Source organism: Brassica napus, chromosome C3 (assembly GCF_020379485.1).
Source record: "Brassica napus cultivar Da-Ae chromosome C3, Da-Ae, whole genome shotgun sequence".
In the NCBI taxonomy this organism is placed as follows: Eukaryota; Viridiplantae; Streptophyta; class Magnoliopsida; order Brassicales; family Brassicaceae; genus Brassica; species Brassica napus.
The window spans coordinates 35,912,180-35,931,247 of NC_063446.1; the positions used below are offsets into that span (position 1 = coordinate 35,912,180).

The 19,068-nt window shown below is 36.3% G+C and overlaps 2 protein-coding genes and 1 long non-coding RNA gene across 4 annotated transcripts; 1 reads left to right on the forward strand and 2 right to left on the reverse strand.

The window, feature by feature from the left end:
* Nucleotides 1-115: 115 nt before the first annotated feature.
* Nucleotides 116-4,089, forward strand: LOC106389455 (heat shock 70 kDa protein 1-like). Of its 2 annotated transcripts, XR_007320791.1 has the most exons (3): nt 116-409; nt 602-2,444; nt 4,063-4,089. XR_007320791.1 is itself a non-coding variant. In XM_013829714.3 (2 exons), the coding sequence occupies exons 1-2, from the start codon at nt 196-198 to the stop codon at nt 2,338-2,340; spliced, it is 1,953 nt and encodes a 650-aa protein (XP_013685168.1). In that variant the 5' UTR covers nt 116-195; the 3' UTR covers nt 2,341-2,495. The 2 variants fall into 2 exon arrangements, 1 of the variants encoding a protein (XP_013685168.1); XM_013829714.3 differs by lacking the exon at nt 4,063-4,089 and having other exon boundaries at nt 602-2,495.
* A 6,945-nt stretch (nt 4,090-11,034) lies between these two features.
* LOC125583043 (glutathione S-transferase T3-like) lies at nt 11,035-11,790 on the reverse strand. The gene is made up of 2 exons (XM_048749581.1): nt 11,231-11,790; nt 11,035-11,182 (listed from the first exon to the last, which is right to left on the reverse strand). The coding sequence occupies exons 1-2, from the start codon at nt 11,788-11,790 to the stop codon at nt 11,035-11,037; spliced, it is 708 nt and encodes a 235-aa protein (XP_048605538.1).
* A 2,935-nt stretch (nt 11,791-14,725) lies between these two features.
* Nucleotides 14,726-15,756, reverse strand: LOC111204617. The gene is made up of 2 exons (XR_002657112.2): nt 15,183-15,756; nt 14,726-15,046 (listed from the first exon to the last, which is right to left on the reverse strand). It is a non-coding gene; the product is annotated as an uncharacterized LOC111204617 (long non-coding RNA).
* Between the last annotated feature and the right edge of the window lie 3,312 nt (nt 15,757-19,068).

Here is a 19,068-nt window from a genome sequence, read left to right on the forward strand (position 1 = left end):
CAAAAAAGAAAGGAAAAAGCATAATCTCTTAAGAACCGCCGGATCAATCGAACGGTCCAAAAAAAAACCTAATGCATAATGGAAACACCAAACCCTCGTGCTTATATAATAAGCTCAAACCTATTTACGCTCTCTCCCCACACCATAAAACTCAAACCCAATCTCTCATCGCCGCCTCAAAAGCTTCTTCACACAATGTCCGGTAAAGGAGAAGGTCCAGCTATCGGAATCGATCTCGGCACCACCTACTCTTGCGTCGGAGTATGGCAACACGACCGCGTTGAGATCATCGCTAATGATCAAGGTAACAGAACCACCCCCTCTTACGTCGCCTTCACCGACTCCGAGAGGTTGATTGGTGATGCCGCCAAGAATCAAGTCGCCATGAACCCAATCAACACTGTCTTCGGTATGTAAATCTCATCCCTGCTCGAATACGAAAGTTGTAATCTTTAGGGTTTATAAGAAGATCTTAGTCGATTGTGATTTTTTAGGGTTTCGGTTTCTGAATTTTAGGGTTTTTGTTGGAAGATTTTTAGGGTTTATATGTTACCTATGAATGATTTGATTGAACTCTGTTTTTTTTTTTTTATTGTGACAGATGCAAAGAGATTGATTGGTCGGAGATTCAGTGACGCATCAGTCCAAAGCGACATGAAGCTATGGCCTTTCAAGATCATCCCTGGCCCTGCCGACAAGCCCATGATTGTCGTCTCCTACAAAGGAGAAGAAAAACAGTTCGCAGCCGAGGAGATCTCCTCCATGGTTCTCATCAAGATGCGTGAGATCGCCGAAGCTTACCTTGGCGTCACCATCAAGAACGCTGTTGTCACGGTTCCAGCCTACTTCAACGACTCTCAGCGTCAAGCTACAAAGGACGCTGGCGTCATCGCTGGTCTGAACGTCATGCGTATCATCAACGAGCCGACCGCAGCTGCCATTGCTTATGGTCTTGACAAGAAGGCGACTAGCGTTGGAGAGAAGAACGTTTTGATCTTTGATCTCGGCGGTGGTACTTTTGATGTCTCGCTTTTGACTATCGAAGAAGGTATCTTTGAGGTGAAGGCTACAGCTGGAGACACTCATCTTGGTGGCGAAGACTTTGACAACAGAATGGTTAACCATTTTGTTCAAGAGTTTAAGAGGAAGAGCAAGAAGGATATTAGCGGTAACCCCAGAGCTCTGAGGAGGTTGAGGACGGCTTGTGAAAGAGCGAAGAGGACTCTCTCTTCCACCGCTCAGACTACCATTGAGATTGACTCTCTCTTTGAAGGGATTGATTTCTACTCTGCCCTCACGCGTGCCAGGTTCGAGGAGCTCAACATGGATCTTTTCAGGAAGTGTATGGAGCCGGTTGAGAAGTGTCTGCGTGATGCTAAGATGGACAAGAGCACGGTCCATGACGTTGTCCTCGTCGGTGGCTCCACCCGTATCCCTAAAGTTCAGCAGCTTCTCCAAGACTTCTTCAATGGTAAAGAGCTCTGCAAGAGCATTAACCCCGACGAGGCTGTGGCTTATGGAGCGGCTGTTCAGGGTGCTATTCTAAGCGGCGAAGGGAATGAGAAGGTGCAAGACCTTCTTCTGTTGGACGTGACTCCTCTCTCTCTCGGTCTCGAAACCGCCGGTGGAGTTATGACAACCTTGATCCAGAGAAACACTACCATCCCGACCAAAAAGGAACAGGTCTTCTCCACTTACTCCGACAACCAGCCTGGTGTTTTGATCCAAGTCTACGAAGGTGAGAGAGCCAGGACCAAGGACAACAACCTCCTCGGGAAGTTCGAGCTCTCTGGCATCCCTCCTGCTCCACGTGGTGTTCCTCAGATCACTGTCTGCTTCGACATTGACGCGAATGGTATCCTCAATGTCTCTGCGGAGGACAAGACCACGGGGCAGAAGAACAAGATCACCATCACCAACGACAAGGGTCGCTTGTCTAAGGACGAGATAGAGAAGATGGTGCAAGAGGCTGAGAAGTACAAGTCTGAGGATGAGGAGCACAAGAAGAAGGTTGAAGCCAAGAATGCGCTTGAGAACTACGCTTACAACATGAGGAACACGATCCGTGATGAGAAGATTGGTGAGAAGCTTCCTGCTGCGGACAAGAAGAAGATTGAGGATTCTGTTGAGGAGGCGATCCAGTGGCTCGATGGGAACCAGACGGCTGAAGCTGACGAGTTTGAAGACAAGATGAAGGAGTTGGAGAGCGTATGCAATCCGATTATTGCTAAGATGTATCAAGGAGCTGGTGGTGAAGCAGGCGGCCCCGCTGGGATGGATGATGATGAAGCTCCTCCTTCCGCTGGAGGTGCTGGCCCCAAGATTGAGGAAGTCGACTAAGCTCTGGTGCATTCTTTTGCCTTGATGGTCTGAATTTAAGTGTTGTTCTGTTTTATGTTTTGCTTTTATTTTTGAGTGACATACTCTCTGTTTCATGTGGACCTTTGCAGTTTCGAACTTGAACGATATTAGTCTCATCACTCTGATTTTATGGATTCCAATTGCTGATCTAGTTTAATAGAAACAGAGTAATGAACGATGAATAGATGTATCAAACATCTTTTCTTTGCATTAATGTCTTCAGGTAATTCTTGCTTGATCAGTTGTGTGTGTGTTAGGATCATCGGCTGTGTTGACAGTTGAGATAGTAGTTTACACCTACATATCTATCTTCATGTAAGGGAAAGAGTGTACCTGCCGCCTCTACTTAGAGAACCTAAACTCGAATCAAAGACCTCTACAATTTTCACCATGGAATCATTTTCTCACAATAAGCAAATTGATTATAACATCTGAACTAAATCCTCTTAAGGCTCTAGCACTATCTTTTTTTTTTTTTTTTTTTGGAACAAATGGCTCTAGCACTATCTATAAATCAGTCTTCGTGCAAAAACTCTCAGCAGAGATGCTGCGACCACACGGTCCACACCTACAGGCACGACGACGTTTGGATTTGGTCAACAAATGCATCTCCTTTTTTATTAAGGTTAAACCCTCCCTTCCCGTGCCAGGGAATCGCTTAAGGAACTTCCTTTGTATTGGAGAAAAATGGATCGCGAAACCACAAGATATCGGCTTAGTGCAAAAGTTTTTGAAGAAAATACCTGATAACGGTAGAATTATAGGTTTAACAATAATGTGTCAAAAAAAATATAGATATATATCTAATGTACATACTAAAAAGATTATACTGTGGAAGTGGTTGAAAGGATGAACCAAAACAAAGCTAACAAGAGTTTTAGTCATTATACACATCTCAATTTATCTAGATATATGGTTTGAATATTATGAATCTTCGTTGGAAACTGTAGAGGAGATGACTGTTTTTTTTTTGAAACTTAAAATGTGTTGTTGTTGTTCGTTCATTCAAAATCAATTTCCACGAAGTGATAGAAAGATTAGGGTCTTAGCACTCAAGCTTTTTAGCTTGAGTCTTTGACGATTTGATAATCACATCGCTGATTTCAATATTATGTCTTGTAATTACCAATTATTTCCAATAGAAACGTACGTTTTAATAACTTACCTTTGCGCTGGTGTTATATCTATATATCAAATAATTAACAACGGCATGAGGAAGGAGCTTACTTGTGATATTCACCAATCGAGAAGTAACCGCATTTACTATAATCAGCAGCATCCAATTAACTAGCGAAGTAACGTTTGATATCCTATGTCCAAGAAACTTAAAATGTGTTGTTGTTCGTTCATTCAAAATCAATTTCCACGAAGTGATAGAAAGATTAGGGTCTTAGCACTCAAGCTTTTTAGCTTGAGTCTTTGACGATTTGATAATCACATCGTTGATTTCAATATTATGTCTTGTAATTACCAATTCTTTCCAATAGAAACGTACGTTTTAATAATTTACCTTTGCACTGGTGTTATATCTATATATCAAATAATTAACAACGGAAGGAGCTTACTTGTGATATTCACCAATCGAGAAGTAACCGCATTTACTATAATCAGCAGCATCCAATTAACTAGCGAATTTCAGTGTTGTTTGGTTTTATGTTTTGCTTTATTTTTGAGTGACGTACTCTATGTTCTTTTTATTTATTTCTCTAATTAAGTTGCAGTTTCGAACTTGAACGATATTAGTCTCATCACTCTGTTTTTATGGATTTCAATTGCTTGGCTTTGCTGATCTAGTTTAATAGAAACAGAGTAAGGAACGAAGAATAGGTGTGTGTGTGTAAGGAACATCGGTTGTGTTTGGCCAGTTGAGATAGTAGTTTACACCTACATCTATCTTCATGCAACCGATGTTTATAATATCTGAACTAAACACTCCTTTTCCTTTATTTTGGGTCAAAATCCTCTTTAACACTATCTATAAATTAGTCTTCGCGTAAAAACTCTGAGCAGAGACGATACAACCAGTGGTGGAGCCAGCGTCATCTCTCATACGACTCATTTATTAAAATAATTATGTAATATTACTAAAAATATTTAAGATGGGTCGAACCGTTCATGGGAGTCAAGCTAATGGATCTTAACCAGATGTTCCAACCAAAATCAATCGTACAGAAACTAAACTCATTTATTTGTAGAAGTCATGTGGGTCAACTGATCCCCCTCCCTACCACATGGCTCCGCCACTGATTACGACCACACCTACGACGACGTTTCCATTTTTTCTCTGCCATATTCGTATTCCCCAACGTTCTCTCCGACAGATATGACTTCCAAACACGAAAAATATCGCTAAGAAAAACAAGTTTTGCTGTTTAGACCCTTACAACAATTGGCATGTATCGTGTTTATTACGTTGATGTCTCTGTCGACAGTAGTGGTCCTCACTTTTAAATGACCACAAGCTAACTAAAAAAAAAGGCTGAAATTGGCATGCTCTCAAGGACCGAACTCTGACGGTTGAGATTAAGGATTGATTGATGATTTACACCACTAGACAAAAAGAACATCTGAAAAATAATGACCAAATTTAGTTTATATATTTTAGGGACGGAAGCCCATGCTTCTTTAGCTTCCCTTCAAGGCCGGGCCTGTCTACAGATATGAGTACACTATCCAAAATTTCATTGTGATTCCGATTTGGTCACCAAATGCTTCTCCTTTTTTACAAGGTTAAACACTCCCTTGTCGTGCCAGGGAATCACTTACAACAATATTCACAGAATCTAATGGGTTTTGTTATTAGCCTTGAGTCCTTGACGTATGTGAATCCTGAGTTCTCCCGATTGCTCTTGCTTGAGGAACTTCCTTTGATGGTCACACACGATCTCAAAATCTACGTCTGAAACCACAAGATATCGGCTTCCTAAAGCAAACGAGAGTAGTATAAATGTGCAAAAGTTTTTCAAGAAAAACACTGATAGTAACGGTAGGATTATAGGTTAACAATCATGTAGATCTAATGTACATGCTAAAAAGATTATAATGTGTAATAGTGGTTGAAAGGATGAACCAACACAAAGCTAACAAGAGTTTTAGTCATTATATACATCTCAATTTATCTAGATATAAGCATCATTTTTTATTTTTTTTAATATGAAACTAGAAATGCCAAAACCCAAAAAAATTAAATCATGAACCCTATCGGTAATATTTTCACGTATGTATTTATGCACTTTCCCATTTCAGACCCACTTTCGGTCATATAATTATGAAAATGTTACAGTCTAAGACACATTTTGACTTTTAATAACACAATAGGTCACTTATGTCTACTGAGACACTTTCGCCAACCAAACCCCGTGAAAAAGTCCAACTAAATTAACTAGAGTAACTATTAGAGTAACCATAGTTATACAATTTGACTCACAACAACTGTTTTCCATTTTTCAGTTTAGATCTCTCTCTCTCTCACACTGTCACTCACTTTTTTCTTTCTTTTTCTCGTAACCTCAAATCATTTGATTCCTCAAACCCAGAAACAAGGTGAAGCCTCTGTAGCAGCCTCCGGTTACCGAGTTGACTTATTCAATATAAATCAAATTAATGGAGATGGGAAGCGAAGGGTTGATTGCAAGGAAGCTGACTTTTTGTATCTCCATGTTTTCTGGGATTCTCCATTTTAATCTCTGACAACTCCAACTTTGTGAGTCTTAGAGCTGAATACGCCGCCTCGTGCTTACCCTATTTTGACTTCTCTTTTTCTTCTCTAGTATTCATCAAAATTGATTTTTCTCCACATCAAAACCCTAAACCCAGACGAATCACAAACAATTTTCCTATTCGTATATATGAAGTCACTGAAGTGGGTTAGTCGATTTTTTTCAGTGGTTTACTGTTTCTTCTCTATTCGAGTATCTAGGCTTGATCTGGGTCGAATTTAATCACTGATTGGGTTTTTAAGTTAGAACACTGATCTTCCTGTCCTTGAAATTTCACGATCAGATCGAATCGTGATTGAGAAAAGCTCCTCCAATCTTTTGAATCGTCTGGGGTAGTGTTTAATCCTATCTTTGTCTTTATGTTTGTTGCAGATACACTATGCAAGGAACAATTTTTGTGTCGTTAACTTAGTTTATTAATATTGTTAAGTTAAGATACATGGTTAAGGACAATAGCTAAAATTAAGATTATTGGTAGGGCCATTTTAAGTCTCTTAGTTAATTAATTTTTTTAATAGGAAATGAGATATATTAAACATCTAAACAATTAAAACATGAATACAAATAGTACTTAACCCCGAGTTTTCCTAAATAATTACAAGGAAATACCAATCAAAACACAGTAGTTTTACATTTTCCTTAACCCATTCATTTTTATACCAAATAAACGTTAACCCATCCCGTTCGGTACACAATCTTATTAATTAAATAGACCAGCACGTATCTTATAGTACTATTCGAAACCAATACTCAAGATTTAATAGTTGACCAACCAGCACATACCTTATATTATTCCAATCAAATACTCCACTAAAGCTATGGTTTGTAATAGAATTTTTCTATTAGCTAACCCATTACAAACCAAACCAAACGATTCATCACAATTTCTTAACCATAATCTAATCAATATTAAGTTTATGGTTTTATATTTTAGCCAATTTATATTCTGTCTGTATTTTTTAGATTATGCATACCAACATTTTGTATATAGATATAATCAAGGTTTGGTTTAGCTAATTTATGGTTTAGCAAATTAATGGTTTTGTCAATTTTCATTTTTTTTTTCTGTGTACAAAATCGAAACTAAATATGCTATTTTCCTAATTTATGGTTTACCTAATTTATGGTTTAGCAAATTTGTTTTTTGGCGTATTTTCGATTATTTTGTGTATAAAATCTAAACTAAATATGCTATATTCCTTCGACAACTCACTGCCATTCAAAAAACGATTTTTAATTCCATGCAATCACTATTAACCGCAGAAGATCATAACTAAATATTTGTTTATTCGAAAACAAAAAAAAAACATCCTAACTTTTGTTTCCTATTTTGACGTAATCATCATATCAAAAAGGTTATGATTTTTTTTAGGGTTCTAAATGGACCATTCATTATTTATTTATGGCATTTGATTTAGCGTTAACCCAACAACATATAAGCCCAATCTTGGCCTATATATTGATTTCATACAGATCTATCTTTTTTTAATAAGAGTTCCTATATTGCGTTTTAATAGTTTATATATATATATATATATTTATTTATTCTCCATTTATATTATTCACATAACTATGTTTTATATCTTTTTCACGTTTTGATGATTTTCTTGTATAAAAAGTAATTAGAAATAAAACATTTGCAAATTATTTTTTCCAAACAATAATAAATTTTCTGTAAGAAAAATGTCTTCTGTGGTTATCGATACAAAGATACGAATTTAGAAGATTTGTAAACACACATAATATGTGTTCAAAGAAAAAAAAATATTATATGGATGATCCAATTACAATTAAAATGTTATATATCCACATGTTATATAAAACACAAAGTAATATGGTAAAATTTATGTATCTATATTATCATATATTGATATAAACTATAATTCTTTCGAAAAATACATCAGCGCGCCCGCGCGGATCAAAAGATAGTATAACATTAAAATAGAAACATAATTTATTAAACAAAGTTGAAAAAACAAATTACAAAAAAAAAAGCCATTGAAAAAACAACAAATTACAAACAAAAAAAAACCCATTAATAAAACATAAACATTCAAATATTAAAAACAAAAAGGAAACTTCAATTCATATAAATTTAAACATTATACATTAAATTTGATTCCCAAATTTATCCCATATATTTTCAATCAAATCGTGTTTTAGTTGTCGATTAACTGGTCGTTCCCGAACTCTTGCTCGACGATCAATTGTATTGAAAAGAGCAGTAGGCATCTGGATGGAAAATGTAAGATCCACACCTTCATCATGTTGAAACGAGTCAAGGTCATACTGAGTGTATGAATCTCGTTCGTCTTCGACAATCATATTATGAAGTATGATACAAGCTCTCATAACATTTGCTATTTTGGATTTATCCCATAACTTAGATGGATTTTTAATAACGGCAAATCTAGTTTGCAGGACTCCAAAAGCACGCTCAACATCTTTTCGATGTCTTTCTTGGGTTTTTGCAAATAATTGATGTTTTGGACTCTGTGGTAAACGGATAGATCCCATAAAAGTCGCACATTCCGGATAAATACCATTCGTGAGATAGTATGCGAAATTGTACTCTCTTCCGTTGACATAAAAGTTGACTTGCGGAGCTATTCCTTTAATAATATCATCAAAAACATGCGATCGATCAAGAATATTAAGATCGTTCATAGTACATGGAGCTCCAAAAAACGCGTGCCATATCCAGAGGTCATATGAAGCTACAGCCTCCAAGACAATAGTTGGTTTTCCAGTTCCTCGTGAATACATTCCTTTCCAAGCGGAGGGGCAATTCTTCCACTCCCAATGCATACAGTCGATGCTTCCAATCATCCCCGGAAATCCTCGTTGTTCTCCAACATAGAGTAGTCTTTGCAGATCATCCGGAGTGGGACGTCTTAAGTATTCGTCGCCAAACAAGTGAATTATTCCAGCGGTAAAATGTGCAAAGATTTTCGAGCAATTGTTTCACCAAGTCGTACATATTCGTCAACTGTATCAGCCGCACCACCATATGCCAATTGACGAATTGCTGCCGTACATTTTTGGAGTGGTGATAGACTAGACCGTCCGGTTGCATCTTCTGATGGTTGAAAGTATTGTACTTCTGTGGAGAGACGATGCACAATACGCAAGAACAATGGCTTGTTCATCCGAAAACGTCGACGAAATAAATTTTTCGGGTATGTGGGAGTTTCGCTAAAATAATCATTCCAGAGATTCTTGTGGCATTCTTCCCGGTTTCTCTCGATAAAAACACTTTTTTTCTTTCATTTGTTTCTGGAATAAAATCTTGGTTTTCAAAATAATCATCAAATATGGCAGTAAGTTCATCATCATCATTTTTGTGGTAATGATAATGAGAAGAAGAAGAAGAAGCCATAAAAAAAATTTAAAAGGGAGCAATTGTTTACAAAGTGACAAGAAGAGATATGCTTTGTTTTATTTTTTACGAGAGAACAAGTCTCTTGCTTATATAGGAAAAGCAACGAGTATTTTATCATTCTCCCGTGATACTTCTTGTGACTTTTTGAAAGAATAAAACAAACCTTGTGACAAAGTTGGTACACCCATCACGAGCACACAAACCTTGTGTATTATTTACTTGCTTCCAAAATATCGTATCACCCATTGTTTTTACCCATTGTTTTAAAGAGAGGATCGTGCACTGCTCTAAAAAGGACTTTGTCCCACACTACAACAAAATAATATGACAAGATCATTTTACAAGATAGCCACACTACAACAATATGACAAGATCATTTTACAATAATATGACAAGATCAAGAGTCCATCAACATGTTTTGTTACAGATAGCCACACTACAACGTGATCTCATGTCCATCAACAAGATCATTTTACAAAAAGGTCATCACATGTTCATCAACAAGTTCATCAAAAGCTTAAACCATTCCCATACATAACAACAGCCGTGATCATTACTTAAACATAAGCATGATTCCTATTACAACTTTTACAATAACCATTCCACCTACAAAGTACTCAAACCCATCAGAAGACCTTGATCTCTCCTTACCTAGATCATACACTATCTTCTCAAGCCTAAGAACCTTCTGCTCAGTCTCATAGTCACTCAAAAGGGTAAGATTATCTACCTTTTCAGCCAGTTGAAGAACATGTTGATCTCTCGCTCTCATCTCCTCTATGATGGCATCATCCCACCATTTCCAAACATGACACTCCCCATCATCTACATTCGCACATGTGTAGTATCTTCTACCTGTGGATTGCAAACAAATTGTTAGATCATTAAAAAGATAATTCAACGAAGTGCAACGAGTAGGAAGTAATTTAACCTGGATCTAACCCATAACAGTTAGACGTTGCAAGCACAGGCTTAGCACCACAGTAACATGTCTGCGGGAATCCGAGCTCAACCTCGGGTTGTGGAGGGTACTCAACCCGTGAACGAGCATTGTTGCTTATCTCAACTTGGTCACGTCGAATTAGATCATCAGTTTCGCTGTGCCCACTGTCGAGTGAGTACCCACCGTAATGCTCTGACTCCGAAGGCTGTGTATAGCTGTAGTCTTGTCCCATGTTTTACTTAACCTGCAGAAATTTTTAATCATAAAGAAGATTAACACATTGATCATTAATCATAAAGAAGATTAACACATGAATCATTAATAAAGATAGCCATTTAATGAAACAAGAACTACATTGATCATAAACCAAAATCAACATTACATGAAGCAATCAAGTAGAAATTAAAACACTTAAAACAGACATAGCCGAGTTCAAGACAGGTTCACACAAGTAGTAGAAACATAGACGAGTTCAAACATAGACATAATTTTTAGAAATACAAGGCAAGCAGCTTATTCTTCACCACTTCTTCAGCCTCACTTAATGGTTCCTTTTTTGCTAGTAGCGTGTCAAGTATTGCAAGTTTTGACAGTCTCTCCTTCATCACCAAATCCTCTTTCTTGAATTCTCAAATGCTCTTAACCTCATCAACACACTTCCCTTTAGAGTTATTCCTTCTTGCTTTTGCAGCCTTAGAACCTTCAGGCCTGCTCTCATGATCACCAACTTCACAGCTTGACGCTTGGGAACCAGTCTCACCCGTTTTTCTCTTTAAACTGCCACTGGGTTTAGGTGTGTTAAGGCTAAGTCATTTCTGCTCATACCTCAACACACACCATGCATGTTCAAGAGTAAAATTCGATTCATGATCCGCGTAATAGATCGCGTGAGCCTGCTTCAGCACATCAAGATCATTCTGGCCACTGGCTTGTTGTCTCTCTGCAGAAGCATATGCGGCACAAAACTTGTTGGTGAGTTCGTTTATCTTGTGCCACCTCTGCTTACAATGGAGATGCTCTCTCTTCTCACACTCGGTAGCATGACGGCTTGCTGCATAGTACTCTCCAACGCGTTTCCAGAAGGTCCGTGCATTCTGATCATTTGCGACAACAGCATCCTTAGATGTGTTTAGCCACGCACTGATCAGAACCTCGTCATCAGCTGGTGTCCATTTCTTCCTCTCCCTACGCTCGGCTGGTGTGACTTCAGGTTGAGTTGGAGCCTCCGTTTGTTGTGAACTGAATGGAGGGACTTCTGATGATCCAAGGTTAACACTACTAGAATTATAACTTTCATAAGGAAAGTTTTCATGGACAACACTTGGTTGTTGACTGTGAAGAAGATTAAGATAACTAGACGATTGGCTATATGGATAGGAATCCATAGCGATAAGAGTGAGATAAGATTATGGAAGAAAAACCTATTTGGTTTCTGGTTTTAGGTAAGCCGAGAGGTGACTAACAAGTTCAAGGATAGATGTGGTTAAATAGCTAAAACTGAAATGTGAAATAAGTTCAACTCTTAATGCTCAACCATAAACAACCACACAACAAGTCTAATCAGAAGTTATTGCACACAACACAACTAGTTTCACGTTCAACTGGAACTAACAAGTTCATTAAATTTAAATGTGGATTTCGTTTCAAACAAACTACAAGCAAGCAAATTCAGTTAACTACTCTCACGGTTATCAAACAAGCGTCTGACTATTCAGTTTTGGTTGAGAAGTAACTCCTATCACAATATTCAATTTCATTGGTGAGCTATTAGGTGAAATACTTAATGCATTCTTTACAATTAGACATCTTATCAATTTATGAGTTCCGAAGAAGACATCAAGTTAATCTAGTTAACTTTATTTCTCATAATTATTTACAATTACATTTAGTTTATGAGTTTCAAAACTATGAGTGAACGCGTGAACGTCTTTATGAAATAAGAACTCATCATTCAATCACATAACAACCAAGAATTATTTCTCAAAATCATCTACTTATCAGATTAATGCTAAGCGCACACACACCAATCCATTGAAATCACCACAGACTACGAGTTACAATCACCTAGTTACAAAACATATATCATTCAATCACATAACAGCCAAGAATACAATCAATTGGCCACATGACGAGTTAGATCAACCAAAAAAAAAAATCTCAGACCGACGGACATGCAATCAGCGAAACCCAGATACAGACGAGCTAAATCGACAAAATAAAGCTCTAAAATCTCAAAACGAAAGACATGCAAGCAGCGAAACCCAATCGACATATACATACTCTAAACCTCAAAACGACGGATAGAGGATTGAGCGATACCTGGTTTTAGTTTCCAATCGGCGGAGATATCGGTGGAGTGAGGGAGAACAGATCGGCGGCGAGATCGGTTGGGTGAATTCGTCGGAGAGAAACACAGAGAGAGAGGCGAAGAGAAAGGCGGAGTGAGAGGCGGAGCGAAACGCGGAGAGAGAGGCTTTTCGTTCGGCGGAATTCGTCTAGAGGCGTTGAACCGTCGAGAGAGAAGAAAAGAGAGAAGAGAAGAGAAGAGAGAAGAGAAGAGAGAAGAGAGAATGATGTCGAGACGGTAACTCGACGGTCTCTCCCCATTTCCTCTTTCCCCTATTTTGCTGACACGTGGCCTTACATACGTTCCCTAAAAACTCTAACTTAACATACGTTTGCAAAGTTTTCATTTAGTTTAGATTTAAATTTCGAAATTAATGTCTTAAGGACGCGGCTTAGGACCGCGATAATGATGCTCTAAGAAGTCTGTTCAGCTGAAACTCTTCTGAAATGCGGTTATGTGTATTTTCTATCACAAGCTCTTCTAAAACTATTCCATAGCATTTTGCCTTTTTGATTGGAATGATAAGTTTCTGGGATTTGTTTTGGAGATGAAACAATCCTTTCTTTCGTTAAACGTATTATCTACAAGCCGAGTAGAAAGTTTTGCCCATACTTAGGGTGTAACAAACATTCTTATGACTTTCAACTGATTTTTTTTTTTGAATTTGTGCAGATTTATTGCTTTGATGAATTTACTCTGGAAAATAAGTTCAGTGTTCACACTTTTCATGTTCTTCGGCTAGTGAGACAAGGGAAAACAAGGGTTAATGTTGTATATGGTCTGATTGATGGTTGTAGGTACAATGTGTCTGAGAAATATGATGTACATGTGGACACTTTTTTGCAATACATATATTAGGCCTCTAACCCATTTGTATATATATCTATAAGTGGATTGTGTTATATTGTAGTAATTTTATATGCACCTTAAGCTTGGTTGTGGCATGTGTTATCTTTTTAGTTAACTCTAGAAGATTTTGGTGCAAAACAAGTTTCTCTTTTTTTGTCGTATTAGAATTAACTTAGACTTTATTGAAGTTTTGTGAGCTCTTCTCAAGTATAAACTTTATAATTGATATTTGTATATATGTACACCAAAATAATCCATCTGTTTCATATTAAGTGTCATTGTAGATAAAATTTTTCGTTGCAAAATAAGTGTCGTTTTAGCTTTTCAGTGCAGAATTTATTGATTTTATTCTGCAGATTATTTTTCTATTGGTTGAAATAGGAGTAGGTGTATGGGTAATGGTGTTTTTATATAGAAAACATGCAAAACTAAATTATTTCTTAATTTATGTGCAAAAGTCTCAAACGACACTTATTCAGAAACAGAGGGAGTATTTAACTCTGTGTGTGTGGACTCCGAAATTAGGTGTACACGTGGATATTTTTGTAGATGTACAAGCGGTTTTAAATTTGGATTTTTTGGGTGTTTGTGTCTTTTTTTGGTCAATTGTGCCTAAGTGAATATTGTTCTAAACAAAGTTGTTGGCGTATGTAAGTATGTAGATGTTGTCAAAGTGCCTATTGTGGATTAAGTGTATTGTCAAAGTGCCTATCATGGACAAAGTCGTTCGAGTGAATGTACACCTAGTCAGAGTGAAATATTTAGTGTACACTGCCTTTTTTTTTTTTGCTTAACACTCGAAACATGGAGAATATTACACCTTGCAAACACCAGTCCCTTCAATCTTATGTGTACATGTAATTCCATTTGACAATATATATATATATATATATATATATATCAAAGACCTTTAGATGCATGTAACAGATTATTAGTCATGTGTGTACGAGGCTCTATGTATAACAGTATATAGCATGGAAACAAAAATTTTCTGAAATTTTGTTAAATGATGTGCACGTGGATGCTTGTGAAACAATGTACAAATGAATCATTGTACACATTGATAATAATATTTACGTGTACACATGTACGTCGTTGGCTGTGTGCATATAACAAAAACCCAAACTACACTTTTACAAAATTTATACTTATAAACACTTCACTCTTACTAGTTTCTTATCTTGCTTAAAAATAGTTAGAACACCAACAATTCAACAAGCTCACTCCAAAGTGAGATCCTTTTATTGTCCTATGAATATACATTACATCCATTACTTTAAAAATTACAAAGTCCATGCACCTTACAATAGAAAAGCAACGTTTTCACAACTGATGTAATTAATATCTCAAGATAGATTTTAATCGTTAGGCAATATCACTAACTTTGATACTTGAGATCCCTCCCAAGGTATTTTTGGTTGGCCATGTCCACAAACGCCCATCTTCTATTAGGTGAACAACAAGGAGACATTATAAAAAATCTCAGAATTCAAGAACTTAACAAAAAGCAGGGAGAGCTATATGTTTAGCTTTTTGAAACTGAGTCATTGTTTATCATTCACTATAATGTCAGACACTAACCTTTTCCTTCTCGCTGTTAACAAACATAGCAGAAACAACTACTGTGAAATAGACCTGAAGAAACACCACAAGCTCTAACACCGCAATCCTCCCGTTAAGCCGTTCGGTGTAAGGTCTAAAACCTAACTCCACATTCAACCCACCTGAAACCGGATCCTTTACACTCCCCGGCGGGAAATACAGTCCCGAGCTTCTTGAAGCAGACTCGACTGACTCTTTCTTAGAGTTTCTCAGCTCTGCTTTCTTCCATGTCTCACTTTGGTATATGAGTCAGATATATTGAGAGATGGGACTCGAATTCGTCGGAGTCTTTGGTCTCTATTTAGTTTCTGAATCCGGTTGAGTATCCTCGGTTGATTCGATATCGGTGGTGAGGACGGTGAGAGATTTAGAAGTGTGTGTCTATCCGGTTGGAAGAAAGTTCATAGATGGGAAATGGGTCGTAATTTGTAGAGATGTTAACGCCATTTTGTTTTTTCAGAGCTTTGTGCCTCTTTCCTCCTTCTCTTACGCCTCCTGTGCTTTTTAGATCTGAAATTTAATTTTCAATTTTTGTCTTTAGAAAAGTTATTGAACAGTGGAATAGCTAAACTAGCAAGTTATGTTATCAACTAGGACATAGTAATACTCCCTCCGTTCGTTTATACATGACGCTATAGCCTTTTCACACGAATTAAGGCAACTATTGCTTTTCCTCTTTTATCTTTTTTCGTTATTTTTTCAGTGCTTCTAATTTATTTCAGATCATTATTATTATCATTATTCGGTCAACTTTACTGATCTCAATTTCTGTTAGTCTTAGCTATTCAAAATAATGACAAACTATCATACGGAAATTTATAAATGCTCGTTTAATTTTGAGTCAAATGTCTGTGTTCTTCATTTGAGATATACGTGCAAAGAAAATTTTGGTGTTAAAATCCTTCTTAAATTTTTCAACAGGGAGCGAAAACAAAAAATTTAAAACGAAAATTGGAGCCAAACTTAAAACAAATCATGATTATATATTGACAGACCACAATCAAACGAATCACCATTTATCTCATGAATTCTAATTTTGATCTAAACCTTCCATTTACAAGTAATGAAAGTGAGTTTTTGTTTGATCTAAATCAAACTCCTACTGATGAAGAATGAAGATGATGATGCTAATGCGATCGATCAAATTGCCTCCAACGATTGTTTTACCGAAATAGATCCAGGTAAATTTTCTGTTATAATTTTTGTTTGGTCAACATTTTGCTGTTCAAATAAGTTTACGATCAATAGTGCCTTAAATAAAATTTTACTTTTAGTTATATTTGTGATTTGTGTACACAAGTTTGCATAGATTAGTCAACAAAGGCTGCTATTTTTGTTTGTTTATGCTGTGTATGTGCAATTTGATTAAAAGTTACCCCAGACAGTTATTTCTACTTGTTTTGATAGTTTTCTTGCAATATCGATGAAAAGTTGTGTATCGAGTATGTTTCTATGTACAAATATACATGTGTCGTTCTTATGTTTCAGTCTTGCAGATATTGTTTTCCTAACTTTTTCTATTTTTATATTAATATGCAGATATTGATGATCAAACAGAGCCTCCAAACGGCAAAAGGTTGAATATCTCAAACACAGAAAGATGGGCAATATATAATGCTTTGTTGGAGAGAAGTCAAAATGGAGAACTAGAGAAAGATACTACGCGGGAAGTTTCTGATTTGTTTTTGGTACCTATCCGAACAGTGCAAAGGATATGGAAACAGACAAAAGACACTTCAAATGATGAAGAAGTCAATGTATCGCACAAAAAAACCGGACACTGTGGTCGTAAGAAAATTCCATTTGATTTAAATCAAGTTATGGAAATTCCGTTTCGCAAGAGAACGTCACTACGGTCGCTTTCAATGGGTTTGGGCATTGCTACTTCGACATTACATAAACGTGTCAAAGAAGGTATCCTTCGACGCCATACTAACGCTATCAAACCAGGTTTAAGTGATGAGAATATGAGAGCTAGATTGAAGTTCTGTTTGTCTATGTTGGAAAAGGACTCTTTGGCTCATGAACCAAAATTTGTTGATATGTATAATATTGTACATATTGACGAAAAATGGTTTTACATGACAAAGAAAACATAGAAGTATTATGTGGTTCCCGAGGAAGAGGTTCCTCATCGTACATGTCAAAGTAAGAACCACATTACGAAAGTTATGTTTTTAGCGGCGATGGCTCGACAAATATTTGACGATGAAGGAAATGAGACATTTTCTGGAAAAATAGGAATATTTCCTTTTGTCACCCTCCAACCAGCTCAAAGGCGAAGTAAAAACCGAGAAGCCGGAACTTTAGAGCTAAAAGCATTAACCTTCGTCAAAAGAGAAGATATAAAAGCGTATTTGATTGAAAAAGTTATTCCGATAATTCATGAAAGATGGCCAATTGAAGATCGGGAGAAGACTATTTTCATTCAACAAGACAATGCTAGGACGCATGTTGGATGCGATGATAAAGAGTTTCAAGAAGCTGCGTCTAAAAACGGTTTTGATATACGTTTAATATGCCAGCCACCAAATTCACCTCTAAATATTTTAGATCTGGGTTTTTCTAGTGCGATCCAATCACTACAACACCAAGCATGTCCGAATACCGTAGAAGCTCTTGTTCATGCCGTGGAAGATTCATTTGATGAATACCCTACAGAAAGGGTAAATTATATTTTTTTGACCCTTCAAACTTGCATGAAAGAGATCATGAAAGTTGGAGGGGAAAACAAATATAAAATCCCACATATGAAAAAAGCTACGCTCGATAGAGAAGGTCGTCTTCCTCTTCAAATAAGTTGTGATGTTTCACTAGTCCAAAGTGTAATAGATACACTAGCTTCATCTTCATGATTTTGTTAAATTGTTGAACTATCGTTGGAGTTTTTTTTTTTATTCAGATTTCTTGTGGTTTTATTATATATATTAATGTTTTTAATTGAATATTTTTTTTGTCATTCTTTTATTTTACATAAAAAAATTTTGTGAATAAAAATTGAATAAAATACCTTAACAACGACTAGACAAAAAACCTTTGTCAAACATAATTTGTCACTTCATTATAAAAAAAAAAGACATTTATCAAAATAAACAAATATGGATAGATCTTAAATTTAACATATCGAGTTCTTTAAATAGTTTTCCATTAGTAAACTTTTATTAAAAAAAGAGAACAAATGAATAACGAAAAATGTAGACTTGCGGAATTATATTTCACATATTTATTCTTACTAAATAACTTCCAATAATACAATAGAATAAGATTTGGATTTAAAAAGAATGTGGGAGATAAATCTTCAACATTTGAAGTATGATTTCTTCAGTTGCTATGTCAGGGTGAAGTTCCCCTTCATCATAGAAGAACAACTTATTCAAATCAAAGTCGCGATTGACACGGAAAAAAATCTTGTAAACTGGTAGATCATCTTTATCTTTGGTCTCCTCTTTCTCGTTGATCTCTTCATTCTTCATTTTTTTGTATAAGCTTAGTAGAGAATAAAAATAGCAGATGGATTATATAGTGGAGCGATGAAGTTTTATAATTAATTTTTGTGTTGATTCTATTGACTGAAAATGTTAATTTCTTGTAAAAGGTCTAGAGTACGAGTTAATTCCACTGAAAGTTGAACTTGTTAACTGAAAAATATGTAGAATGTATAAGGGGTAGATAAAGTCTTTTATCATTATACTCCCTCCGTTCGTTTATACATGACGCTATAGCCTTTTCACACGAATTAAGGCAACTATTGCTTTTCCTCTTTTATCCTTTTTCGTTATTTTTTCAGTGCTTCTAATTTATTTCAGATCATTATTATTATCATTATTCGGTCAACTTTACTGATCTCAAAATCTGTTAGTCTTAG

Excerpts from the sequence above, each read along its gene's own strand:
- LOC106389455 (XM_013829714.3), top strand. The coding sequence starts at position 196 with ATGTCCGGTAAAGGAGAAGGTCCAGCTATCGGAATCGATCTCGGCACC. Across the intron at positions 410-601 it reads CCCAATCAACACTGTCTTCG|ATGCAAAGAGATTGATTGGT; the intron begins GTATGTAAATCT and ends TTATTGTGACAG.
- LOC125583043 (XM_048749581.1), bottom strand. The coding sequence starts at position 11,790 with ATGGATTCCTATCCATATAGCCAATCGTCTAGTTATCTTAATCTTCTT. Across the intron at positions 11,183-11,230 it reads CATGCATGGTGTGTGTTGAG|TTTAAAGAGAAAAACGGGTG; the intron begins GTATGAGCAGAA and ends ACCCAGTGGCAG.